Source organism: Epinephelus moara, chromosome 21 (genome assembly GCF_006386435.1).
Source record: "Epinephelus moara isolate mb chromosome 21, YSFRI_EMoa_1.0, whole genome shotgun sequence".
NCBI lineage: Eukaryota > Metazoa > Chordata > Actinopteri > Perciformes > Serranidae > Epinephelus > Epinephelus moara.
Window position 1 is genome coordinate 6688551 of NC_065526.1, and position 27002 is coordinate 6715552.

The 27002-nt window shown below is 42.5% G+C and overlaps 1 protein-coding gene across 7 annotated transcripts in view; it reads right to left on the bottom strand.

Moving 5' to 3' along the window:
- The window catches only part of LOC126382929 (phosphatase and actin regulator 1-like), a 73683-nt gene that overhangs the window by 14135 nt on the left and 32546 nt on the right, over positions 1–27002 (bottom strand). For 3 of the 7 annotated variants that reach the window (XR_007569101.1, XM_050033216.1, XM_050033215.1), the window contains exons 1-7: positions 21137–21486; positions 17268–17432; positions 8477–8557; positions 6371–6574; positions 4835–5177; positions 2316–2509; positions 372–528 (exon numbers count right to left, since the gene is read on the bottom strand). Coding sequence is in view for 6 of the 7 variants with exons in the window: in XM_050033216.1 (XP_049889173.1) it covers positions 372–528; positions 2316–2509; positions 4835–5177; positions 6371–6574; positions 8477–8557; positions 17268–17432; positions 21137–21413 (1421 nt within the window). In the remaining variant the exon portion in view is untranslated. Of the gene's footprint in view, positions 1–371; positions 529–2315; positions 2510–4834; positions 5178–6370; positions 6575–8476; positions 8558–17267; positions 17433–21136; positions 21487–21523; positions 21598–21647; positions 21879–27002 lie in introns of those variants that run through there. The other 4 variants (XM_050033220.1, XM_050033218.1, XM_050033219.1 and 1 more) reach the window with 4 other exon arrangements.

Below are 27002 nucleotides of genomic sequence, written 5' to 3' on the forward strand. Positions count from 1 at the left end.
TTGCTGAAATTAGGTCAGCTCCATTTTCAGAGCTTCATTTTAACAAGATAAAGCGTTTATCCTTATCGGATGTTGAGAAGGAAAAAAATGAAAGGATATAAAAGTGTTTCAATAGAAAAAAGGCTCACATTTGCAACGGCTTTGGACTGAGTCACGGTTCTATCAGCCAGGATATTGGGCCATCGTCAGCCCAAAGTAAGACATAATGCTTGGTTTGGCTGAGAAGGGTCGATGCTGTTTTCAAGCAACAAATGTTGAGCTGGCTGCAGCAACATCAGCCAGGTTTACTGAGAATATTTGGCCCATAAATTGTGCATGTGTGTAAATGTATTCAAGTTTAAAAAATGCATGCGTGTACACCTCATACTTGCCTTGTGAGTTTGGTGCCTATCTGCTGCCTAGACTCCAGTCTCTCCTCATCTGTCTGCATGGGCAGGATGTTTTTCTCCTCCAGCTCTCTTTTGGATGGACGGTTACTCAGCTTGATGGCCAGAGAGTCTTTCCTCAGCACCTTCTGAGCCAGGGTACCTAAACACAAGGGTCAAACATACGAGAAGCTGCAGGCGTGAAGCGCAGATCTGAGGCCTCATTTACCCAAACACTCTTTGTCTTCATTCTACTGCATCTCTCAATTGTTTCAAACAGATTATACTTTGGATTTGGGCAAAAATTAAAGACAGGTGACTGTATACTTAACTTGTAAATAAATAGGTACAAAACGCTGCCATTTGCGTGCCATGTTTGTACTTGCATGTTTTCATGATGCCAGGATCTAAATAGTTGCAGTGTTTGCAGAAGGTCCAGATATGGAATACTGCTCTAGCCTGACTATAGTCTAAACCTCTGACTATCATTTGAAGTTTTAATGCCTTGTACAATAAAGGAAATGCTTACTTAAACATAGACTTGGAAGTTTCCTGTACCTTAAAATATAGTTCATAATTCCAATGCCCTTTTAAGGGTCAGCTCACCCCACAGTCAAAAATACATATTCTTCCACTTAGCTGTAGTTCTACTTATCTAGTCTCGCCACCAGACAATCAGAGATCTCCGCCTTCTGATAGTCTGGGGACACTCCTTTCTAAAGTGTGTTTAACACATCGGAGAAAACGGCCGGCAACAAAGCAACACCTCTTGCATTTTTGAAAAGGACACGCCCTCCCGGAAATGTGCGCTCCCCCTTTTCTCGTCCGCAAGGAAACAAACACACAGAGAGCTTGAAAATGGATGCTGAGAGATTGAACTCCATTTTATCAAACGTGTTCTCAGTCCACAAGATTGTGGAAATGAAGGACTTACAGCGACTTTGTTTAAAACTCGCAGTCGGACTATGTTTATGAGCAGTTCAGCGAGCCACCGAAGGACCGCCCTGCAGATTTACTATTGGTTCTGCAACGTAGGGAGTTTTTTTAAACTCTGAAATTGTATCCGCCCATCTAAACACAAAATCAGGGAGAAAGACATCAGTCTTTAGTTAAGCAAAGCGTCTAAAGACTGACTTGTGAGTCTACTACTTATCAGTCTAGATTGTTTTGGTATGAGTTGCTGAGTGTTGGAGGTATCGGCCATATCTGCCTTCTCTTTAATATAACACAACTAGATGGCAAAAAATACATTCGAAAAACTCAACTTTTTGGCACTGAGCACCACAAGCCAAGTGCCATCTAGATCAATTATATTCAAGAGAGGGCAGACATCTCTACGGTCAATATCTCCAACACTCAACAACTTACAGCAAACAATCCAGACTGATAAGTAGCACTACAAGTAAGAGAGTAAAAGTATATATTCTTGATTTGGGGGTAAACTGTCTCTTTAAAGTCATGATGTGGCCTACTGAACGATTCCATCACACATGGCCGATCACAACCTTTAAAAACTCCAACATGCTCCCAAGAGAGAGTAAGGACACAGTGTCAAAGACACGGACAGTTTCGCACAGAGGTTGTGAGTTAAAAGTGTTTCCATGGGTGAGCACATGATTCTGGATACACTCCTGCAAACCTCAGTTTGGCCCTGCTTTGAAGGTCAAACTACATCTGCGTTCTCGGAGCCTTCAGGTGAAGCTTGCAGCACTGTCGATCAGGATGAGTCAAGCAAATGTGTCATCGCGTCTGTAAACATGAGCTATCTTTTTCCACAAAACTGACAAAGACAGTTCTCCTGCCAAGGCACAATATGGTTTGTTTTAATGTTATTTCATGCTTTTGCCTTTGAAAACAAAGATAATCCTAAATAGATTATGGAGCTCTGTTGATACAAAACAAATATAGTATTAAAGACTCTTCAAGGTCACCGTAACTTCTGCAACTCACTTGTAAATATGTCATCATCGTCGTCGTCATCGTCATCATCCACATCGTCGTCCTCGTCCTTATACATGCTGGGGAGATCTTCGTAATCGGACTCATTGGGCATGTTCTCCTTGTCGTCCTCATAGTCGATGATCACAGACGGCACTTCTCTCCTGTCCAGGGGAGCACACTGACTGGCGCTGTGCAATGCGGAGCTAGAGGAGAGAAAGGGAGATGCGTTTCCGGTGCAATTAATATAATGGGTCATGCTTATGGCCATAGCATTTGGCCTTGCTAAGCAGATGTCCACCCCTCAGAAACTGAAAACTGAAATCCAGTTTACACGGGAAACCACATATTTCAAGCTTAGCTCTGTATCGTCTTTTTGCAGTCAGCAAATATTGTTTATGACATGGAGCATTAGTGAAACAATAACCCTCACAAGCCTTCTCAATCCAGAAAAGGAAGTGATTTAAAACAATAAAAGAGGTGCATAGTCTAATGATAGCTTAGTGGGTTTTTAATCCAAGTATAGAGGGAGAGGAGATGTATAACTGCAGCTGAATGAAACTGGAGTACAAAGAGCCTGAATACAGACCAAATACAATTCTGTGCAGTCCTACGCAATGCCATGCAATCCCCTGAACTACACAGAGGAGCAGACTAACTGATTATACAACTTGTATAATTCAAAACAAGGTAACAGAAATAAACTTTAAGGATGCATCATTTACATGCGAGTGCAACCCAGCCGCATATCTGACAGATTGATTAATCACAGTCTCGTTGGAGCTTCTTGCGATGAGCCACTGTTGCGTAACCATTTTCCAGCTCTCAGACTAATTGTGAGCAATGTCAGGACCATTACTTCCTTATCCCTGCCCAAATGGCTTTGGTGAAAAAGAGATCCTAATGTACAAAGTTACATAATGTCCAATCCGCTACCCTGTCCCTTTTCTCCAAACACGAAGGAAACGCAGCTCTTGTAAAGAGCAGCTGGTCATGTTATGTCAGGCCAACTGCTGGAGGGACGCCTACTCCACGAGCCTGTGCCCACACATACACACATTTACTTCAAAATTAGGCCATGCTGCCCTGTGAGGCAGTGTGCTGATTTAGACCTGTACACCAGCACTACATGGCAGGACGTGACCTCAATAACACCAGGATATATTTGAGAGGGGCGGACAAGTCACCGCAAAAATAAAACCGAATAAACAGGACGCACTATGCTAATTATAATGCTTTTTTGGCAACACTTGTACCAACAAGAGATGAAAATGAAAGAAAATAATCTCATAAAAATGAAACATGTTGTCACCAGCATCCCTCTGGACCAATCGGTATCAAGCTATAACTTCCATCAGTGAAATATTTTAAATTCCTGAGGTGTGGTCGCAAGTCACATGACTTGCACTTGAGTTATAAATTCGACTTTTGACTCGATTTGACAAAAGAATTGCAACTCGACTTGTTCTACAACACCAATGACTCATTACTTCACTTGGACTTGAGCCTTTTGACTTGAATATACTTGATATCTTTCCCAAACCCCAAAGACATAAAAGTATGTTATTTAAAAATTGTTTATTTCCTTAATTAACTAAGATTAATGTTATTTATTCCCAGCAAGTCCACACTTAATTCCCCCGATCCACCAAACTCACAGCATCCAGTAAAGCTGCAGGGGAGAATCATGAAGAACTTCCTTTACATTACGATGCCCCAGTTGGAAAATGGTACCAAAAATAACAGATATTTTAATTTTAATTTTGATTTTATATACTTTATTATTCCCTGAGGGGAAATTCAATTTTTTCACTCTGTTGTCAATTACACACAGGTCCGAACACACACATGCACAAACTGGACCTATACATGCACTAAGTGGAGAGATGTCAGAGTGGGCTGCCCATGACAGGCGCTCCGAGCGGTTGGGGGGTTCGGTGCCTTGCTCAGGGGCACCTCGGCAGTGCCCAGGAGGTGAGCTGGCACCTCTCCAGCTAACAGTCCACGCTCCATATTTTGGTCCGGACAGGGACTTGAACAGGCGACCCTCCAGTTCCCAACTCAAGTCCCTATGGACTGAGCTACTGCCGCCCAAAGATAATAAACTATGCAGTGATCAACAAAAAACAAATTGCAGGATGCAGAACGTGCAGGTCAAAGTTACTGATGAAGACGCTTCCAACTTGCATCAATATTTGAAGTTGCAAGTCAAACATTAAGCAAGCTAATGCTGAGCTTACGTTAACTAAGAACATTTTAACAAACTTGTTTTAACAAATAAATATAAATTTTAAAAAGCATTCATGGCTTCAAGATCTGCATTACATTTGTTGAGAAGGGCATTATGACTTGTTTAGGACTTTTGGACTTGGGGCTTGACTTGAGACTTGCAATGACTCAGTCCCGAAAATCCAACCAAGGTATTACGTGATGTACAGACAGATCCACAAACAGAGGCCAATCCATAGTCCCCCCCTGCCTTCACTAGAGGACAATCAGATTTAACGACTTGAGCACTAATGGCTACTAACCTTTCAAACCTCTGCATGGAGAGCGCCAGGGTTTTATTGAGCTCCTCGATGATGCGGCTGGGCGCATGCAAGCTGCCATACTGAAGCTGGAGCGGGTGACCGTGGCTCTGGTGAAGACTGGATAGAGCGGCGAGCTGAGAGGGCAGCAGAGTGCCGTGGTGGACGGGCATGCCCTGGGGAGGGGCACACTTTTGGGGGAGACTGCAGAGGGGATTGGGGGACGGAGACGGGGAGTTTGAGTCCAGACCCCCTGGAGGCACACATATCATCACTTTCTTGGGAGGCAGAGGTGGAGAGTGCTTTCCCCCGGGCATACAGGGCAACTTCATTGGCTGGCAAGAATCTAGAAAGTACATCAGGACAGAAAGAAGGATTGCTGAACATTTTAACTGGGTTAACTGGTGTTATGTATCTCATCCACAACAATTTGTTGGTGCAGACAGATAAACAGAGCTCATGGATGATCAGACACGGCTCAGACGTCAGCACGGAGCAGTGGGAATTAGGCCAGGGTAATGCCACTTTCCTCTGACTGACAGATTGACAATGACAGAGAGAGCTCGGCTGACCTAACCACAGGGGACTTTAATGACACTACTATAATCCTGTGCACATGTGTGGCAACGCAGGTAGGGTTTAAAGCAACAGCAGTCATGGCTCATTTGTCAATAAAGTACAAGTACTTTTTTTTTTTTTTACAGTGGGGTGGTGAAATCAAAACCAACTAGAAAAGTGCACTCAATAGATTTCTGCCACGCAGCCGCTCGAATTCATCTCAGCCAATCTGAGCAATTCTTGTAATTCCAGCACGTGCCGTAGAAGCATCACAGAAGCTACCCGTCTATCTGACGGGGCTGCGGCACGTTGCACAGAACAGAGTTTTCCTGCTAACAGGCACTGTATGAGGATGAATTTATTTTTAATAATCAAAAACACAGCCACAAACCTTTGATCCAAGTCATTTTGAACTGGAATTTGAACGGTACTAACTTTGCTACAGCACAACAAAGTAGAAAATAAAAGTCTACAAAATAGGGCGGGCAAAACACGCCGCAAAACCGGTGTGGTATGTCAGCATGCGGAGGACGTAACAAAACTAGGCTTCAGCTGCACCCAGTGGATTTGTCCCTTCAGGCTCCCTTACAGTCAAGATGGGGATGAAGATAACAAAAATGGGGACTAATTTATCTCATAATTTTCCTAACTTAAGTGGATCATAACATGTCGGGTATGGAATGAATCTGCAGATGCTCCCGTTCAAAATAAGACCAAGCTTTTCTGAGGATGTCAGTTCTGAGCCATGACAGAGGCCAAGATGTGCCCTGCAATGTGCACATAAACAATTAGGCTAATCGGTCCAGTAGTTTGGGAGATTAGCTGCACACAGACAGATACACACACTCACACGACCAAACACATGATCCCCTCCTGGCTTATGTCAGACAGAGAAAAAAGCATCCATAATGAGTAGGGTGGAACAAATACTGTATGTTGGTTTGGAAAGAGGGAAACTGAGCAGGAGCTAGAACCACTGACCTGTGCTATGGTTTGGGATCCTAGAGAAAGGCTTTGGAGGGAGAGCAGGAGGCTGTTTGTGGTACAGCGGCGGCTTGGCGGGGGTATCCTGAAGGTCACTAGAGTAGGTGACAGATTTCTTGGTGGGCAGGACCATAGATGACTTAATAGACTGCTCCTGAGTGCAGCCCCCGCCGTCCATCGAGGATCGGAACTCAACGGTTGCTAAACACAAAAAATATAAAAAGAATGAGCCTGACAAGCATCGAAAATGTGTTTGGCTGCACAAGAATGACACTTGCCGAGAAGACTGCTCAAACAAAGTTGAAAATGAACCCGGGGTGCTGAGTTTTGAGACAATGGGGAGTGGATTCAGAAAGCTAAGACTGTTTAACGACCCGAGAGCCTTTTATCAGCACAAAGCAGACCAAGGAACAGTGTCAGCCGAGCAGTTTGACAGAACTTTTGCTTTTTAATTCTTTTACTGCGCTCAGACATTTGATGGTTTTTGCATGATCACATTTTAAGGCTGACAGTGCAATTCACAATGCTGCTCACAAATTCTGACAAACAATGCATTTCTATTGGGAGTTCTCCCCCATTCCCAAATTTGACTGAACAGCCTTTTAAAACAGAACACCACAGGAATGCTTACCCCTGTATGATGTGGGGAGAAAGGTTAGCCTCTAGACTTTTTCAAATTCAGAAAGTCTTCAAAGGGAGTTTTTTCTATTCTCTTCTACCATTATCTCATATTTAAGTCATAAGTTGTTATTGTAACCGGCTGTCATAGAGACAGACTTTGAAAGAAACTCATTTTGAAGCATCCTCATGAGGAAAAATCTGACTGAATCTTTAAATTCAGCATTGAGATGGAGGACTCTGTAATATTTAACTCTAAATTAGACAAGCAATATGGTTTGGCTGGCGTGTGCCGCATAAATCCAGGAGCACAGAGCGCCAGTCAAAGACGGCGACCAGTTAAAGCCGATTACAATCCAGCAGCCAATCAGATGAAACGTTGACACATTTTTGCCAACATGGGATTTCTTCACCTTTTAATATAGTTCTATTTTTGCTCCTATGGATCTATTTCTATTTTGAGCACACCAGAACAGAATGTTGACAACAAAATGAATTGTGTGGTGCATCTATACATAAAAGAGATGTCAATGCTAATGTGACAATACAGCTTTCATAGATATATTAACTGTTTGATTTGCATGCATAAAAATAACCACTGCTGATCTATCAGACTATGCGCACAAGCTTTATTTTCATTATGGAAACTAGGCTGTCACTGGGCAGGAGAAATGAGCACACCTGGCCTGATTAAAATGCATTCTAAGGAGTGCAGCAGCTACTGTGCAAAAAGAGAGGAAGGTAGCTATTACAGTTAATCAGTTTTGACCAATGTGGTGAGCTGGACTGTGTGGTGCAGATTGTACTTTAATAATAATAAAAGCAATACATTTTATTTGTGAAGTGCTTTTTTAGACCCAAAGTGTCACATAAAACCACAACATCACGTATAAAAGACACTGCACGTACAGACAGTGATACAAAACTTCAATCCAAGGAGAGGTGGTGAGCTTTGAATGAATACACTTATCTTTTTATCTTCCTACTATTTGGGTCTGTTTGTAAGACATTTGTTTTGGCTTTCTTCTTATTTTTGGACATTGTCCAAAAAGCTCAATTTGACAAAGAAAAAAAACGAGAGAAAGGCCACACATTTCCTCATTTGCTCTGCTCACATCTTGGCAAGAGTCAATGGACTTTCTCAGCTTCACCAACTTTGTTTTTGATGTCCTGAGGCACAGACCACTCGCTGTCAGACTCGTATATTCACTGGCTTTGAATACGGGGCATCTAAGGCACATCAAATCGAGATCAAAGAGTTTATAAAACCCCACAAAATTTCTATAATGAAAGATTATATCTCTAGATGCCCCGTGCCAAATCTTGAAGAGTGCACTTCAGAGACTACTGATTAATGAGGAGATGAATAACTGAAGACCTTCCAATCTAAGCGCACCACGTCCACCCTTTTTGCAGCTTCTACTTAAAACCAAGACAGTTTCTAAGTGTGTTAAATTAGACTGTAACTGTATAACATCAGCTTACCTTTTTCAAAGATCTCTTTCAGCACTCCTCTCTTGATCAGCTCATCTCTGCTCTGTCGCATTGACATCTTCCTCTCCAAAGCTGAAGGGGTAAAGGAGAAAGATTTTATATTAGTCAAACCTTTCAATAACAGACCTAAAAGAAGATCTCCAGATCCCCAGGAAAAACAGTTTGCTATCACAAGCCATGGTTTTTAGTAGATTTTTTTAAGTGATACAGGCAATACCTAGAAATCTGTGAGGGGTTTAAAGATAGCAGAGCGTGACTGTTCACAAAATCTCCATATCCACTGCGAGATTTTTTTCCTACTTTTTCTGGTTACTTTCGTAGGACCTTTAAGAGAGAATTGTTGAGAACACAAGAGCTGATGAAAAGATAACACAGGCATTATTTTATATTTTTCTTACTCTGAACAAACCCCATGAAAAGACCCGAACTAACCATGCATTCATTAGTCTTCTGTCTGTGCCATTCAGCCCCTAACCCATTTGTTCCAACTGAAGCCCGAAAACTTTTAAACAGGTCCAAAATACATAGTCTTTATTTTCAAGGGCCTGATACCCTCTTAAAACAACTGGGCACTGTGGCTTTCAACATAAATTATTCAACCATAAGTAAGTAGTTGTTTTGTTGGGTACTATTTTCGGCTGCGGCTCAATACGTTTGATGGGCTACTGAGGAATTATACCAGCAGGATGGTGTATGAGGAACAGACACAAATTAAACTACAGTGGCCATGTTTATCTTAATGAATGAACATGTCACCGAGTGTAACAATGTGGCGCTTTGAGTTTTAAATAGTTTTTGAAGAGCAATGGCAGCCCTTTGTCATTCCCACGGTGTCAGGTATGACAGTTTGGTCAGTGGCCATTGGCGTCTGATTCCAACACAAAAGCCACCCTTTAGTGTCTGTATGAGATTGACCAGGTTTTTAACTAACTCCCATGTAAATCCATCCTAACAACCGGTACCGGTGCTAACAACCTAGGGTGAAAACAAAGAAAGTCTGCATAGGCGAATGGGTCAAATGGACACAGGACTTTCACTCAGGAGACCGGAATTCGTGTCCCGTGTGAAACCAAAAGTCAGAATTGAGTTTTTTAAACTACATAAAATATTTACCCTAAGGTAAGATAAGGTAAGGTAAGGTAAAACTTTAATGTCCCAGAGGGGCAATTTGGGATACAGACAGTAGTCATTGGTACAACAAAACAGACAGGACAATACATAACACACAGAATCCAGTATCACACACTGTCAGGGGTAAATCATAGACAGTTAAGCCTAGTTCACATTACACGATTTTTACCGCGATTTTGGCGTCGCAGAGGATCTTGAGAGCCACCTTGGGTCGGAGGTGAGTCGGCCTGATAGTCTGCCATGACGAGTCCTCGTGTGAACAAGCCTACGAGCAAGTCGCCCCCTCGTCTGTAACTGGGACTGGATATCTGGCATGCTAGAAAACTGGAGAAGTGTGACACGACTGACAAAAAGCATCAGCCAATGAGAGGCGGGATACGTCCCACGTCAGCACGCAGGAGGACGGAAGAAATGTGAGGAGGACAAACCGCAGGGTTGCCAGGTCCAGTCGCTTCTTTTGGGCTTGTTTCCATAGCCCTGGTTGCTTGTTTCTCTCCCAAGATCTGGCAACACTGATAAGCGAGCTGGCAAGTATCAACAACAATGGCGGCATCCACATGATCACAGGGAGCGCGTTGTGTTTGGACCCAGGCCTGATTCAACAGTGGGAAGAATATCCATGCCTTTACGATGTGTCGTCTCCAAGTTAAAAAACATAGTTTGGTGACATCACCGCGTTATCTGGGGCTCTGTCGGCGAGGGCTCGGTGGAGAAATCTTGTGGTGTGCACACACAGGTCGTAGCGCAGTTGGCGAGACTCCCGATGACAGAAACACACGTCGTCAGGTATGAACACTCAAAAGATTAGGATAGTCTCCACGATGCAAAATAGGGGTGAAAATCATGTAATGTGAACTAGCCTTTAGTGGTCACTGCTGGTTAAGATAAGCAATAGCAGACGGGACAAAGGACGATCTGTAACCCTTAGTGCTACATTTAACGAGGCAAAATGTCCGCTCTGATGTAAGCATCTGAAACTCAACATGAAGGGGATGTTGAGAGTCTGAGACAATAGACCGAGCTTTAGAGGTGACCCTCTCATCATACAGATGCTGTAGGTTATTAAAAGTAACACCAGTGATCGTACAGTACAACTTGTTCTTGTTGCCTCACGTGACATACCTGTCAATTACGGCACATACATCTCATGTCATACTTTTTAACTTACTATTAACATAGCAAATGTTCTTATTTTAACCATATTTGTTTTCTAAACCTCATCAAGTAGTGTTGTTGCCCAAACCTAAAACAGTTTGTGGCAAAACACCTAGATCATCATAGTTTGACTAAGCTGATGTATTTGACGAACTGGGAGTGAGAATGTGTTGACAATGGAGATATGGCCCAAATAAGACATAAGAGGCTCTGGCTGCACAGGTGATGCTTGTTAGTAGGATCAATTCATAGTTTTGTCTTTTTATGGAATTCGACAATAAGAAAATGACAAAATAAAGACCATCAGCAAACTTGTCATTTAAGTAAATTAAACATGTTTATACTTAATTTTCTACTGATTTATCTGAATAGGACTGTATCTGCAGTATGTTATTGGTCTTGCTGTTATATGTTTGTGTAATTTTACTTCTTCTGATCTTCGAATTAGATAAAATTAAGAATTCCAAGCAGCCCCATTAAAATCCTTTGTTGTAAAGATAATCTATGAAAGTGTAACTTCTCATCCGAGCACCTTACGCTAAAAAAATCATAACCTTGATTAACAAAGGAGATAAAACACGGCGGAGTTATTCCAACAACACTTCTCATTGTAATGCATTATGCACAAGATAGCATGTCCCATAGCTACTGCTTCTATTTTTAGGCTTTAGAAGTCGAGGCACTTAACATCTTCTATCAGTACGCTGAGCAAAAGCAGTTAAAAAATCATGTTGGTAATTTTGAAATCTGCCCCTGCATAGAAGCCAATTAAGGATGTGAAATGAGGATCAGCAACAACACTTGAGCACACGGCGCAGGAATGTCCCTGCAGGCCTTTGCAGCTCCTGCTTAAGAGGGAGATCACAGATTGTGCCATGTGTGCTTTACATATGACCCAGGAGTCCAGTCCCAGCTCAATCAGAGGGCGCCGCGTTCAATGCTAATACATCCTCAGTGTGGATTCATGAAAACACTGCCAGCTTGACCTCTCTTTTCCTTGCCCTTAGTCAGAACACAGTGGATTTAAAACCAACTGCTCGGAGTCCAACATTTTAAAAAACACAAATGAGAGCCATACAAATGTCAGACGGACAGGCCTCCAGGGCAGAAAATTGGATCCTCTGTGCTCCAGTGTTCGAAAATACCGCAGCAGAGCAACTATCATCAAACAGTACGCTCCATTATGAGCTCCTCCAGGATACCAGATGTTCAATATCACTCAATACTTCAAAAGTTTTCCAAGAGAAGCCTGTTTGACATCAGCTCCAAGCCAGGAATTAGTTAAGCAGCGAAACATTTTTGGGGAGAAAAAAATACGTGACCAAAATATCACCAATATGTCACACAAAGAATCGTCTCCACCGGAGCCCTAGGAAGTGGCAAATTGAAGGGTGTGAAATGAAAGGAAATTGCGCCATTTGTAGATGCTACTTGGGATGCTAATGCTGGCAGTTCCATCAAAAAGTGATTTTTTTTTTCACCAAGATGCAGCAAATTTAACATTAGGTCAAGTCAAGGGGATAATAGAGTTATCAAACAGTTGACCCAGAATCAACATAGAGGGATTTTTCTAACAGAGCGAATGCAGACGGGATTGTTTTCCACAAAGCACCACAGGCATCTCACATTTCACTTCTTTGTACCTGTGCATTCTCAAACTTCATTAAAATTTACAACAGTTCAAAAAAAAAACTGAGGGGTTTCTATTAATAATGTCTGCCAGTTGAGCAGTGCCTGGATAATGAGGAAAGTAAACCTTGTAGTACTCTGAAAATTTAATCAAAACCAGGGATTTCTGCACCTTGGCAGTCGATTTTCATGAAACTCCCACAACCCTCTTTAAATGAGAAGCAACGACTTTGCCTTTGCTACTAATGTCAATAGCTTTTTTGGGATGCACACCACAAAAACACAACATGTGACAATCAGGTTTAAATATTCAGCCTCTATACCATCTCTTTTCATGAAATACAAGTCCTTCAATCTGGCAACAAATCCTGCATGAATTCAGCTTCTATTTGAGGCTTTCACATCCCTGTTACGGGTTATTTCGAGGGGAAAAGCCAGTCTTTTAGGTGACAGACACAACGTTAATCAAAATGACAAATCTCTTTAAAAACACCAACATCGACTCTTTGCCAGAGTGGGGAAACCCAGGGCTAAAAGGTCGACACTTGGCTGGCGGTGCGGTAGTATGTTCAGGGATTATACCGCTGTTTCATCCAAAATGAAAAGTAATTACTCAAAGCTTTATGACATAACTGCAATGCCACGGGATGTGCACAGTTACGTAACACCATTAACTCAAAACGCTCGTGCGAGGATACGTCTTAAGATTAACAGATATTGTGTCCTCATAAAAACAAAACAAGAAAAAAAAGAAGAAAATAAAATGGATGCAGCTGTTGCCGAACCAGCAGAGCATCGAGTCGGGAGTTAAAACACTGGCTGGTCTTGCAACAACATTTTGTTTAATATTTAATGAATACATTAATAGTGTGCAAGAACTGGAATTTCATGTTCATTTCATCAGGAAGGTCCTGTGAGGGCCGTACTAAAAAAACACACATTGACTGTGGATAAAAACTGCCACTCGCGCCAAGTATTCAACTTTGATCCTGAATGTGATTGACTCACCAGAATGGCAAATCATCAGCTGTGGATATGCAATAAGGTCAGTTACTTGTAAACATACAGTGTTCATCCGACAGGTGTAGTGGCTGTCGATGAGGTGGGTGTACTACTAGGTAGATGGGAAGGTTACTGAGGAGGAAGTAGGTACACTCTCCTGTATATTCCAATGGCTGTAACCCCATATACCTGCATATACCCTCCACTACATCACTGGGAACACTATTTGGAGCATGCACAAAACTGTATTATAAATCTATACCAGGAAAACAATGCAATCTTTCATATCAGAGCCAGAAAAGCAAAAAAAACATCCTCTAAATCACCTTGAATATCAACCAAGTTCTATTTTGGACAGTCCACCATGACCCAAGTGGTGTCCAACACTGCAGCCACTCAATCTGCACCAAGATGAGAAGATTAGACGCTCATCGGGGAGACTCAGCTGAGAGCATATTAAATGAAACTGGCATATCTGAGTGCAGCCAGTATTGATCTGAGAACACTACACTTAGTTTTTTTTAAGAGAAAATATATTCCACTGCGAAGTGACCCAGATAGTCAGAACACATCCTACCCACCCTGAGGCTCAGTAGCTCAAAGTGGAGGCTTTTACTGAGGCAATTCTCTCAGCCGGAGCCTGACAAAAACTGTATTAAAACTTTCATGGAGTCTTTTATCAATGAGAAGCTCAAGCGTTAAGGCTCACACGTCAGAAGCTCCGATGCGGCTAAACGTGACCTTGATACTTAAAAAGGATGCAGCAGGTTTGTAATGTCACAGTGGTTTTTCCTCTTCATACAGGATATAATCAATGAACAGATTCTGCTATTAAAGGGTACAAATAGTGCCTTTAGATAGACGACTGCTGTTCATAAGAAGATGGTAACTAATTGGATTAGAAACAAAAAATGAAGATAACATCAGACTAGCACATGCGTGTTCTTTTGATGAATCTCCGCCTTGTGAGATCACGTTGTGATACGAGCTCGCCGTGAGAATGTACTGTGCACGATAAGACAGCGTGATAAGACAACCAACTGTCAGGCCCTCCCTCCTTCCCTTCCTGAGGTGAAGAGTACAGTCCCCCAGAGCTGGCCTTCATCTGCTTAATATCACAACATATTCATAATCCTCTACTGTGCTCAGTGTCCAATTATCTACGACAACATCTGCATGCCCAGTGGCTGGTCTGCTCCCCGCTGACACAGGAAGCATAATCAACAGTAAGGCTTCACAGCCAACTGCAGAGACGAGAAGACAGTACGCAGGGTCGTGTATCGGAGCAGTGCAGCAGGAAGCGCGCCACTTTGTCTCTAATGAGTGAACGTCATGTGCTACCGTACAGCACATTTCCCAAGTTTGTTAGAGCAACAGGTTGAAAGTATTCGCACGATAAATGAAGTCAGATTTTCATCATAATCATGTGGCAGCAGTTTTCTTAGATCTGTTAAAACAAGGTCATCCCATCCCAGGCTTTAAGGCTAGTGGATAAATAGGCTGCCATCTTAGCGGTGACAAATTAAATGAGGGCAAATACACAGCAGTATGTCCAATGTTCCAGTTTTAGAAACATAGATCAATAGCTGGGGTTACGAGTCAACACAAGTCGATACTGTTTCCAAGATGAAGTAAGCTAAATCCTGTGTCCCTAAACACAGCTGTCATCACAACAAAGTGCTCGTTACAAGAGGACTAAAAGTGTGTAAATAATTACACAGAGACATCTTTCTTGGAACAGGTCTGATAATAAGCAAAGCATTATGAAACTGCTTTCTCCAGATGATGGTTTTTTTTTGTTCATTTCTGCTCCAATTGAAGGTGTTGTTAGATAACATGCCTGCTTAAAATCCACTCCATGCTTCACTCTGTTGTTGGCTATTCATGCAAACCACTGGATTCAATGCTGCTGAAACCACTGAATGGAATATATTATGTGATACTCACCCAGATAACAACAGGGTGCATTGGACATTCGAGCATGTGGACCAACACACGTTACTCTCGTTTTGTGAATAGTGCAAAAATGAAAATATTCAATGGCATTATCAGCGATAACTGCTATTTGCAGTGCAGAGTGGGGCCAGCTCGCTAGCCAGTGGAACCCTCTCACATGCACTGACAAGCACGCGTAGCCAGACTAGCCACAACATTGGACAGAGAAGCTTGGAGTACACACACAGAGGGAGCATGACTTCATTCTCTGCTCAGGACGCCAACATTCCACTTTATCTTTACATAGTTGCTTGCTGCTATATTAATGCTCCGAATGTCCCATACAGCACCTTTAAAGCAGCTCTGTTGATTCATCCCCACTCATGACCCCTTTCACGTTACACATTTGTGGCCATTTGAGCCATTGTTTATATAAAAGTATTTATTTGTGCAGCTCTAAATCCCCCTTTAAGTGCAACGGTCCATGAGTTGACCGCTCCGGTTAAAAATCCCTGAGCCACTTCCTGTCATTTGAATTTACTGCGCTGGCTAACGCTTGTGCGACTTGTACTCTTCCACTGCCGGCTGCACAAGTGCAGGCCACATTTCTCTTGTTTGGGGCTTTAAAAGTCAGGTTCACGCTCCTCGCTGAAATTGATGTGACAGTGTAGCGGCGTCACTGCGGCTGAGGAACCTGCCCGTGCATTGGAGCTACTTGGAAGGCTGCACACAAGCCTACAGCTCCAAACGACGCCGAAATTCCACTTAGAGGCCACTCCAGTGAGATACGCTGGTGGGTTATAATCCACCATCATGCTGCCATCAAAAAGGATTGAATAGAACAATAGTAGCAAAAGAATTATTTGGAGACAGCGGCGTTATGCATACAAAACAAGTGGATAACAAAAGCGATGAAGAGAGCTTTATCACTCAACCCCACTGTGCATTAACACTATTGCAGCAGAAAAAAAACCCTTTTGTTGCCCAGCTCTTCATTGTTGTTCTTCACCACAACAGGGGAGATGCTGTTATCATACAGCATACACGATTGCACCAATAAACAGAAAACATCGACATGATTGTTTCATCAAGTGCACACTCGCTATTAAAATACAGTAAAACATCAAAAAGTCAAGCGTTGAAAGCTAAAAAAAAAAAAAAGATTTCGTCAGCACTTTTGTGTCTTGCTAAAAAGACCTCGTAGTCCAGAGAGACTGCTGAAGAGCCGGGGGGACCGTGTTAGGGCAGAAACACAAACTACAGCCAAACAGCACTTTGGGAACAGTCAAATCCTTGCTGAAAGGTAATATCAACTAAAAGTCAAACACATGTTTATGCCTGTTGAAAGTGATGGAGATGACGGGTAAGAGTGCAATGAGGCAGCCACAGCACCGAGGACTGATTCATTCAGGACATTCACACCTGAAAGATGCTAATTTAACAGAACTAAATTAGAACATCCTGTCGTGTTCAGACCGGATACAGGCCTCGGTGCAATTGCTCATCCTATACACGGCAAGCGAGACTTCTGCTTCCACACCGCAAGATGCAGTCTGACAAAGTGTCTCCTCCTGTCCACCGGGCTGACGCTAGAATCCAGGATGTGTCAGCCGAGGAAAATAAATACAGCCACATCTGAGGAGAGCATGTCCTTCACTCGTCCCTGACAAGGCTGGCCTGCGAGATCAAAGGAACTCTAAAGAGACCTCAAAACACCAAAATCCAACGCTGCACTTTTGCTGAATCAATTTGCTGCATTTTCAATGACCCTGGAGACTGAAACTTAATACCATTTTCTTCTGGCCAAAGGATACACGCTGAATTTCCTCCCGCAACCAGACAGGGTATAAACTAACATGGTTGTTTATATACATGTGGCACCTGCGTGTTTTGTTCTGCTGCTGTAGAATTAAGAAAACTGGTCATTTACCAGCAGAGGTCTGCTTGAACTTCTCACTCTTTTTCTTCCTCCATTTCCAGGGCTTGAGGAGGCGCCCCAGAGTGGCAAACTTGCTCCGACGACGGATGGGTGGAGTGTGGGTGCCGGAGACCAAGGACTCAGAACGCATGGCGGCCAGCCTCTCTACTTCCTCAGCTGTAAGGGAATAAAAAAGAAAAACAGGGTCTGCTTTAGGTTAGGATGCAGAGGAGGTGATATTCTGGTAATCATGCAGGAGAGCTCACAGTGAATGCAGCAGACACTTTTGCTTACAAAGATCCAAGCGGTATGAATCTGTGCCAAGTGGCCTTCCGAATTCCCTAGTAACTGGATGAGGTTGGGAGAGGATAAACAAACCTGCATATCAGATAGCATTACGCAGGATACGCTCCGAGTCTAAACAGTTTGAGGCTGCATCACGCTGAGAGGTTGGCGTTAGCTTGCCAAAACACACTAAACAGACTGATAAGCACCTCATTAAAGGGAAATCTTTCTACTCCTCATCAAATATTCACAAGACCCAGCCCGTTAGACTTTTACATACCGTTGGATATCAAGAGCCGAGAATGTTAAACATTTCTCTCTAACACAAACTATTAAATGAAAAAGTGGATCCGTGTTATGTTTGAAAGACGCTGCGATCCAGGACTACAAACAACCCCACTTACAAACCACCAGACACCAGGGCACACAAACTGTGGTAAAAGTTGCCATGTGCTTAGAAAACAAAATCTAAGGTTTGCAGCTGCAGAGGGGAGATCATAAGAGGTGTTCACACTCAAATCTCTGACACAAACAGCTTGTGAACAGATCTAAAAAATGAAAAATGCTAGCAACAAATAAACTATAATGTGCCTTTGGATATGGAGCTGTTTTTCTACTGTGCGCTTCTGTCTCCGTACAAACTGAGCAAACAGACATTTAAGCACTCTTTCAACAGCAGTATTAAAGGTAGGAACATGCCTTTACTCTGACAGCCCAACAGCTGAATGTAATTGTAACAGCGCTCACAGATCATACAAATGTTTCATATTTCTGACAGTAATTTACCATCTGTGTCTTCTGGGTAGCCATTAAATTCCTTACAGTATAAAAATCAACTTAAGGGACTTTATGGTTCAGTAGGTAGCTTTTATAAAGAAATATCTTTTGTCACATTTTCTCAAACTGTCACTTTATCCTGACAGTAGCGCATGAGGCAGATGATCGGTGAAAGAATCTGGCTCCCCTGGCTCTTTCTAGCAAGAATCCACAGCACCTGAATGAAACAACCAATCAGAGCCAGGAGGAGTCTCTAACGCAGTGCCAATCACACATGCACCACCACGCTGGTGTACACAGTAGGTGGAGTCTGCACACCATTTGATGGGTATCGTAGCTAGCAGAACAGCGGGATCCGCTACATTTGAGTGGCGAGAGCGGTGTTTATGTCACCACGACCACATGGCTCACACAAACACAAACAAATCGAGGGAGACTGATAAGACAGAGAACTGATTAATGTCATTCCAGCTTACTGAAATCAAATTGTGAACGTCACTGTGCATGCAGGAAATTATTTGTCAACCACGAAAGCTAACGTGGCTTTTACCCTGTCATTGTCGTTTGTTTTGCCAGCTGACAATCACGTGGTTGCTACGGCTAGCTGGCACATGACATTCCATTAAAACAGCTTTCCAAGCCCTCGCCGTTACATGTTAAGCTGTGCACCTGTGCACTGAAATGGAGCAGAAGCACTGCCCGCTGTGGTGACAACAACAGCATTTACAGCACAGACAAGTAAACAGTAGGAGATCATCGACGAAAAACTTGCTTTCACTTTAACAGCTCTTCTGTTTACTTGACTTTGCAGTGTTCGCTGTTGTCAGCAGCACAGCGAGCCGTGATTGACACTGCATTAGAGACTCCTCCTGGCTCTGATTGGTTGTTTTCACTCAGGTGCAGTGGATCCCTGCAAATGCCATTAGGAGCACTAGGAGGAGACTGTTTTTTTCATATGATTTATCTCATGTACTACTGTCAGGATGTAGCTACAGTATCAGCAAATATTACAATGTTTTTTTTTTATAAAATTGATCGACTGTAGCTTTAATACTTGCTTGAGATGAGCTTTGTATAACTTACATCACCATGTGCAACGATATGCATGAGATGTTAAGATTTTTGGCCTTGTGGGAGAAACAATAACCCGACCGGGACAATAATAAACACAGACATATCACTTCACTCAGACAGCTTCAAGTCTGCACAGAGTGAATGAGCACAAATGGCTGAAAAGGTATGAAAAATATTCAGAAACCCAAACACACAAAAGGCCAAGTTATCACGACTGGGTCTGGAGAACAGACTGGAGTCTAGATGTACGAGGTGACCTCTAGCACAGCGTGTCCTATCAGTTGTCAGTGTCACCACATTGCGTCAGATCATCACCCATGACATGCTGTCAGCGAATGTGCTGCCGGCTCCCTTTTGGATGATTACATCACATTCACATTCATGATGTTTGCCAACATGGACGTATCACTTTGCCGGGGCCAGTCACCTCCCCAGGGCAATGGGACAGCAGGATAAATAATGTGACAGTAATGCGGCGGAAATCAGTCCCACGGACCATCAATTAAATGCTGTGGCGCCTCACAGCCAACCATCTTAGCAATTCTGCCACCATACTACTCTATAAATAGCTCCACAGTCGATACTAATTGAATCCAGTAGAGATTCAAATGACTTCATTAGAAGTCCGAGAGCTCGATAAAGACAGGATGGCAAAGAACTAAATCTAACCTAAGTAACATCTAACAGCCAAGTAGCAACCACTTCTATGTATGATGGACAGAATGATGACATATTTTATTTTTTAACTTCAATAAAACACAGACAAACTGAAGAACACATCACAACATCAAACACTTCTTTGTAGGCTTCAAACCTTCCAGTCTAGACGTTGCTGAAATACATATCATATTGACAAAAGAGGCAAGCTTTTGATTTTTGGTGCATTCTGTGAAGATGAACCATCTGCATCTGTCTGTGCTGTGTTTAATACTACCCAGTCTGTCTTTTACAGGCAGAAAACACACAACCAGAATGTCTACAAATGAAGTGCATGCCGATGCAATTAATCACAGTCTTGACAAAATCCTGGCAGAGGAGAGACGAGCACAATCTGCAAATTAAAAAAGGGGGAAAAAGGAGAAAATCCTCTCCCAAGTATCCAGGCTGATTAAAAATGTGGTGGTGTTTTTACAAAAAGGCAGGTGACCATTTTATCAGGCGGCACACTACTCCATCTTCACCATGTTGCATGTAACCTACATTCCCAACTACTGTAGCACAACACACTGATGTGGCTGCTGCTGCTGCTGCTTTTAATTAAAAACACTTGTTTGCATACCAAGATGGCTGAGTGATGATGTAATGACACTGAACTGGAAATGGCTTTGTGTACACAGCCTGGATAGTTTCATGCCATCTCAATGACACCTATAGGATCAACAGGCACACTGAAGAGCTTCCCATATAATGAGACATATTTTTTTCATGATGCAAACCAACAAGTAGCATTTCAAGTGAGAGCCCAACCCTAGCAGAAGTTCTGATCCAGTCAGAGGCAGTCTCCACAACAGCAACAGTCTCTTTGTGTTTAAAGGTATACACTGACCCACTTTCACAGAACATCATCACACAGGCAGACACATCAAGGAGACGCAAAGCACACTGGATGATGATGATGGAGCGCGTAAAGGAGCCAAGAGGCATGGCCATCGCCTGATAATGGGAGCAGATCCTGGATGGCAGTACTGCAGGGGCTACTATGGGCGAAAACCACACAAGCACAAGCCTCGAGTCTACATACTCACCGTCCTGTGTGTCGTTCCCGCGGCTGCAATTGCTGCAAATGTGCTTTATCTCTTTCCCGATGTGACAGTGGATCGTAAAGGGCATGTTGTTGTTGTGGTGCGGATGCTGGCCGTGCCCTTTCTTGTTGCTGAGAGACATTATTTTGACCAGGCTGAACGCCTTTTTCTTAGGTTTCTCCACCGCTACTGGCGTTTCTCGGCACCCCGTGGAAAGCCAAGTGCCGTGCATGATGGTGGGCGCTGGATCCACCGTCGGGTAATTGGCCGTCTTGAACATTTGGAGACGAGAAAACGGAGCGGTGCGCTGTGTTAACGACGGTGTGTGTGTGTGTGTGTGTGTGTGGGGGGGGGGGGGTTAAAAATAAAGGGCCGTCAATTGAGTCCTACCTAGCAGCTTCCATCGAGCCCAACAAAAAATCAGCCGCTCGCTTCTCTCTGCTGTATCCCCACACCTTTACCTGAGNGGGGGGGGGGGGGGGTTAAAATTAAAGGGCCGTCAATTGAGTCCTACCTAGCAGCTTCCATCGAGCCCAACAAAAAATCAGCCGCTCGCTTCTCTCTGCTGTATCCCCACACCTTTACCTGAGATCCCAATAATGTGCAGCTACTTGGTTGCGCAACGCAAAAGTCGCTCTCGCTGCTCCCGCTGCCGCTGCTGCTGAGAAAAAAAGCCCTGCTGCCAGATCCAAGTGAGCTAATAATAAAATAGAGGGTGAGTAGTGAATGGCAGTGACTACCTCTCCCTGCCAGAGCTGTAGACTGCAGTCGGGTTGTAGCTAATCCACGATTAGTGGAGCTGAGCAGTGAGCGCCTGTGATTGGCTGCACGGTGCGCTCCTCTAATAGGCCAGTGTGGACAGAGGAAAAGTTGCTGTCTGATAACAGGATTGCAATAACTATTGTTTTTCAGCAAGTTAAAATATATGCCACCACCTTAATGCACTTTATAACAGAGGTAAAAGCAAAAAGAGTGAGTGAGTGAGTTATGATGTGTTTCTGGTCTATCCAACATATATATTTTGATTGATCCAGTGTAATCTGAAAGCATAGGTGTGGATTTCAGAGGCCACAGTGCTTACACCATGTGCATTTATCTCCCTGATAAACATAAAAGTAGCAGATGACTTCTGTTTTGACAAATTTAAAGAAATTTGCAGCATAAATTAATCTCAAATCACGTCTGTCCTCACGCCAATATGTGATAATCCTGATTTCTTACCAGGTGTAACACACCCTGGCTGCCAGATTTGGGCAACTGAAGGCATCTCTAACCTTGGTGATTTTTTTGATGGATCCACAAATATACAACAGTCAAAAACAGGACTTTTTCCATTACTTGCAGATAAGGGATTTTGTTAGGAAGGACACTACACTACCCTTAAATCTCAAGTCCTTCATGCACAGAGCGCTTTTTTTTACTACAAGCACCTACACAGACACCTGTCACTTGAAGGAAATGTGGGAAAAGGAGCTCAATATAAATGTTACAGATGATAAATGGGATGATGCCTAGGAAAGTGCAAAACCCTCAAGTTATTTGTAATAGAATAAAAGCTATTCAACTGAAGATTTTACACAGAGCGCATATATCCCCTTTCCAACGCCATAAATTGATTGCAGACTTCTCCCCTCTATGCTTTAAGTGCAAAATAGACAGGTAGTCTCACCCTGTCTGGTCTTGCTGGAAGATGCAGAAGTTTTTGGGATGTTATAGGACAGGAAATTATTTTAAGACATGATCCAAAATACATGCTACTTGGTATATGAAATGGTTTTATTATAGCATAAATGAATGCAGAATAGGCACAAATTGGTGCATACGAATTCACCAGAATGCAGTGAATTGAAGTGTTTGATGCTCACATTTTCTGGCAGAGGACCCTCTGTCCCTTCAGTTTTATATGTTAAAACTAACCTGATGCTCTTGTCTGAAAGACTGTACTTGTGAACTGAGTCTATCTTAACAAAAGACATAAAGTCCAAAAGGGATTAACGCCACACATTAGACAATTTGGCAAATTCAACAAAAGATGAGAAGTAATTTAATTGAAGTGATTTCCTTTGGCAGGTCATTGTCATCAAGTACTATACAATGAAGGGGACTGGACCAAAAAAGAAGCGCTGTGGTAGCTCAAAGCTTTTATGTTGATTTTGAGTTGCTGACAATAACAGTGGACATTCTGTCTGAGACCTTGTTACCAAGTTACCATGTCAGTGATACCAGCCAGGTGCTCAACGCACCTGATTAAAATGAGATGGTCTACTGTCATAAAAGCCACACTGACATCGACTACTGTTAGAATTTAGCAGTTAACCCTTGTATCTGCATCTCCAGTGTGTGGGATTTAGCAGGGGGGAATTATGAAGCGATGGACCATGGGCCACAGATATTCCAAAGGCCCCACCACCTCTCTGAGCGGTGGTTTTGCCTCTTTTTTTTTTGTTTTGTTTTGCAGGCCTTTAGAGTTGTTATACGTATTTTTGTGCTTTTGTGTTTCTTTGTAGTCGTTATGTGTCTCTTTCAGGTCATTTTGTGTCTCTTTTTAGTTAGTCTGTGTCTCTTTGTGGTCATTTTGAGTCTCTTCATGGTTGCCACATGTTAATTTGAGCGACACTTTGGCATTGACACTGTGGGACAGTGGCGAAAGTTACGATGGGCCCCAGTGCTCACCATTATGACAGGCCCTAGTGCACATTATTGTGCATAGTTTGACAGTTGACACAAATAGAGACTTGACATTGGACAACATCAACATACATATCACCCAACAATCATCATTGCATATTTGACAAAAATATCAAGAAAAGTAAGAAATTAATCATTTAATTGAATATTTTTTTATAGTAGGCTGTATTTATAGATTTTATAGGTTATGAAGAAAAGACATATAATTTTGTTTTAGATAGCTACTGAATATTTCAAAAAAGAAAAAAGAAAACCATGACGCAGATGGGTTTGCCTTTTTGAGGACATTTATTTTATAACTTTTTTTTTTTCTTTGAGCACAGGTAGATTTCTAAGGTGGCAATCTGAATCACTTGTAAGGGCCGGCTCTCTCTATGGGTCCCTCCACCTCAGGGGCCCCNTTATAGATTTTATAGGTTATGAAGAAAAGACATATAATTTTGTTTTAGATAGCTACTGAATATTTCAAAAAAGAAAAAAGAAAACCATGACGCAGATGGGTTTGTCTTTTTGAGGACATTTATTTTATAACTTTTTTTTTTTTTCTTTGAACACAGGTAGATTTCTAAGGTGGCAATCTGAATCACTTGTAAGGGCCCGCTCTCTCTATGGGTCCCTCCACCTCAGGGGCCCCAATCCAATCGCACTGCCTGCACTGTCTATATTTACTCTCCTGCTTTGGGCTCTTGGGCCTGTGCCCAGTAGGCCTGTTCAGTAACCCATCCCGAGATTAAGGGGCATCTATTGGCTGAAATAGTATATAATATTCACAACCAGATTTTCATTAGTGTATAATCGCCTGAAAATAAGAATAGTTGTATTTCCGTTTCCTTAAAAAAAGAAAAAGAAAAGCTGTTTTTATCTACATACAGAGTGGGTGCTCTTCTAAGGGATCCACCATGTTGTTCTACAGCAGCCCAGAACAGACACACCTGACACTGGCCCCAGACAGGGACATTTGTGTTTTTACATCAGCCACCGTAGTTTTCCACCACACGTGACACATGGGAGAAGTTTCAGTTCTGCATCCTCACCGCTAGATGCCACTGAATCCTAAACACTAGACCTTTAAATCACACACTAATTATCTGAGCATATGAAACAGTTGCAGATGCATGGCACTGACACGTTGCCTATCAACTGATTCAACATCACCCACAGATGACATCAGTGTATGTCCCCCACATTTATCCACCTGTCACTGGCGCAAAACTGGCTACAAAGGCTAAAAGATTAAGTGCTGTTTCGAGAGTCAGTTTTGAGTGCGAGGGGGCAACTGAGGTGAATGCAAAATGAATCGCTATCCAATTTATAATGACAGACAATAACAGACAAGAGCTGAGAGAATTAAAATCAAAGAAAAGAAATGCAGCAAAGGGACCGTAATCAGTGATCACAAAGCTCAATACTTCAAATGAGAGCGCTCGGCTAAAAGTAACAGCATGGCATTAAATATTCTGTCTTTACATCACATATTCCAAACAGCAACTCGGTTGATCCCTGAAGTTACTGGGCACATGCTGGGGTAATTGATAACATTAATGGGCAGTTAATGAGGCGGTAATCATGGAAAAGATAACGGACCCCGTGGCATTTCCAATAATGTTTCCTACAGAGCAGTGAATGGTCGTGGGTTTGGGATGGGTGGATGGGTGAGGGGGGGTATCTTTGATGTTCCTTCAATGAGCTGCAGCTTATTCCAGTGACATCAAAGCCCTCTCTGAAATGAGGGACAGAGGCACTTGATTTACTCCCACCACGGTGCAATGCAGCCGCTGCCCTCAGTTGCCTCTTTTTCGGTGCAAAGTTTCACTCTCTTACACTTATGTGCGTTAAACTTTAGGGAACTGGCGAGAAAGAGCTACTTTTGTGTCTGAGAAACATTTTGTGACAAAGGGTAAGAGGTTAACGGATAAAGGAAGTGTTTGCCTGGCATCAGGTGTGTGTGTGTTTGTGAGTGAAAGAGTTTAAGAGGCTTTAAACACTCAATAAATGCATGTTCCTTTCTTACTGCACCCCTAGTTTCATAAACAAGAACAGTGATAACCTTTCTCTCTCCGTTTACTCCCATCAGCGCACATTATTCTGCCCGTGGACCTTATCTTAAAATGTACTTAAGGTTCAAGCTTTAAAGCTGGTATTGGCCTCAAAAGTGTGTTGACTTATACGGGCCTATATCTTGTTAAGCTCCAGGCAACTTCCGCCTCAATTTCCTATGAGATCACTCTTACAAAAATCAGATAATTAAAGCTACAAGGCAGGTCATTTGTCGGCTGCGAGGAGGAATGGTCGCACTCGGTAATGTGGTTATGTAACTTCTGTGTCAGGCAGTGTTGATCAGTGCTGCAGCACAACAGTTCTCTTAACTCACAAGGGAAGAAAGGGTGAACACACATAACCTTAAAAGTGGTTATTTGATATAGAATTATTTTACTCTGAAATATATTTATTGTAAGTTCCCACTGGTTGTCATTATCTCTCTCACAATACATTTTCATATTAATGTGAAGAACTGGTGTCAGATTTATGAAATTAAGCTCTTTATATTGCACTTTGCAGAATCCCCTATTGCTGTACTGTGTAATTATAGCTATTAAATTACTTTGGTTTTATTCTTTAACTTTTTATTGAGGTTATTTCCCACGGATGGCTGCTATTGTGACCCCTGCTGTCCACAAAGGGGAGATCTCTTTTTCCTTTTGTGTTGGTATTTTTGTTGAGATGTAAATGTGGTTCTTTTTTATGACTTGTATTTTATTATTTTAAGATATACTAATCAATGGGATCACATACTATACAAAATGCTTTCTATTCCGTAAATGTGGTTCTTAGACGAGGGCCAGAGGGCGGGCGCACATTACACCAGTTTTAAAATCGCTGCATTGGCTCCCCGTGCGCTTCAGGATCGATTGTAAGGTTCTTTTATTAGTTTTTAAATGTCTTAACGGTCTTGGGCCATCTTATTTATCTGACCTGCTTTTATCATATCAACCCTTGCGGATCCTGAGGTCTTCCGGCACAGGCCTTTTAATTGTTCCAAAAGTCAGAACAAAAACCCACAGGGAGGCTGCATTCAGCCATTATGGCCCACACTGATGGAACAGCCTGCCAGAGAACATCAGGACTGCAGAGACTGTTGATGTTTTTAAAAGGAGGCTCAAGACTCACCTTTTTAATTTAG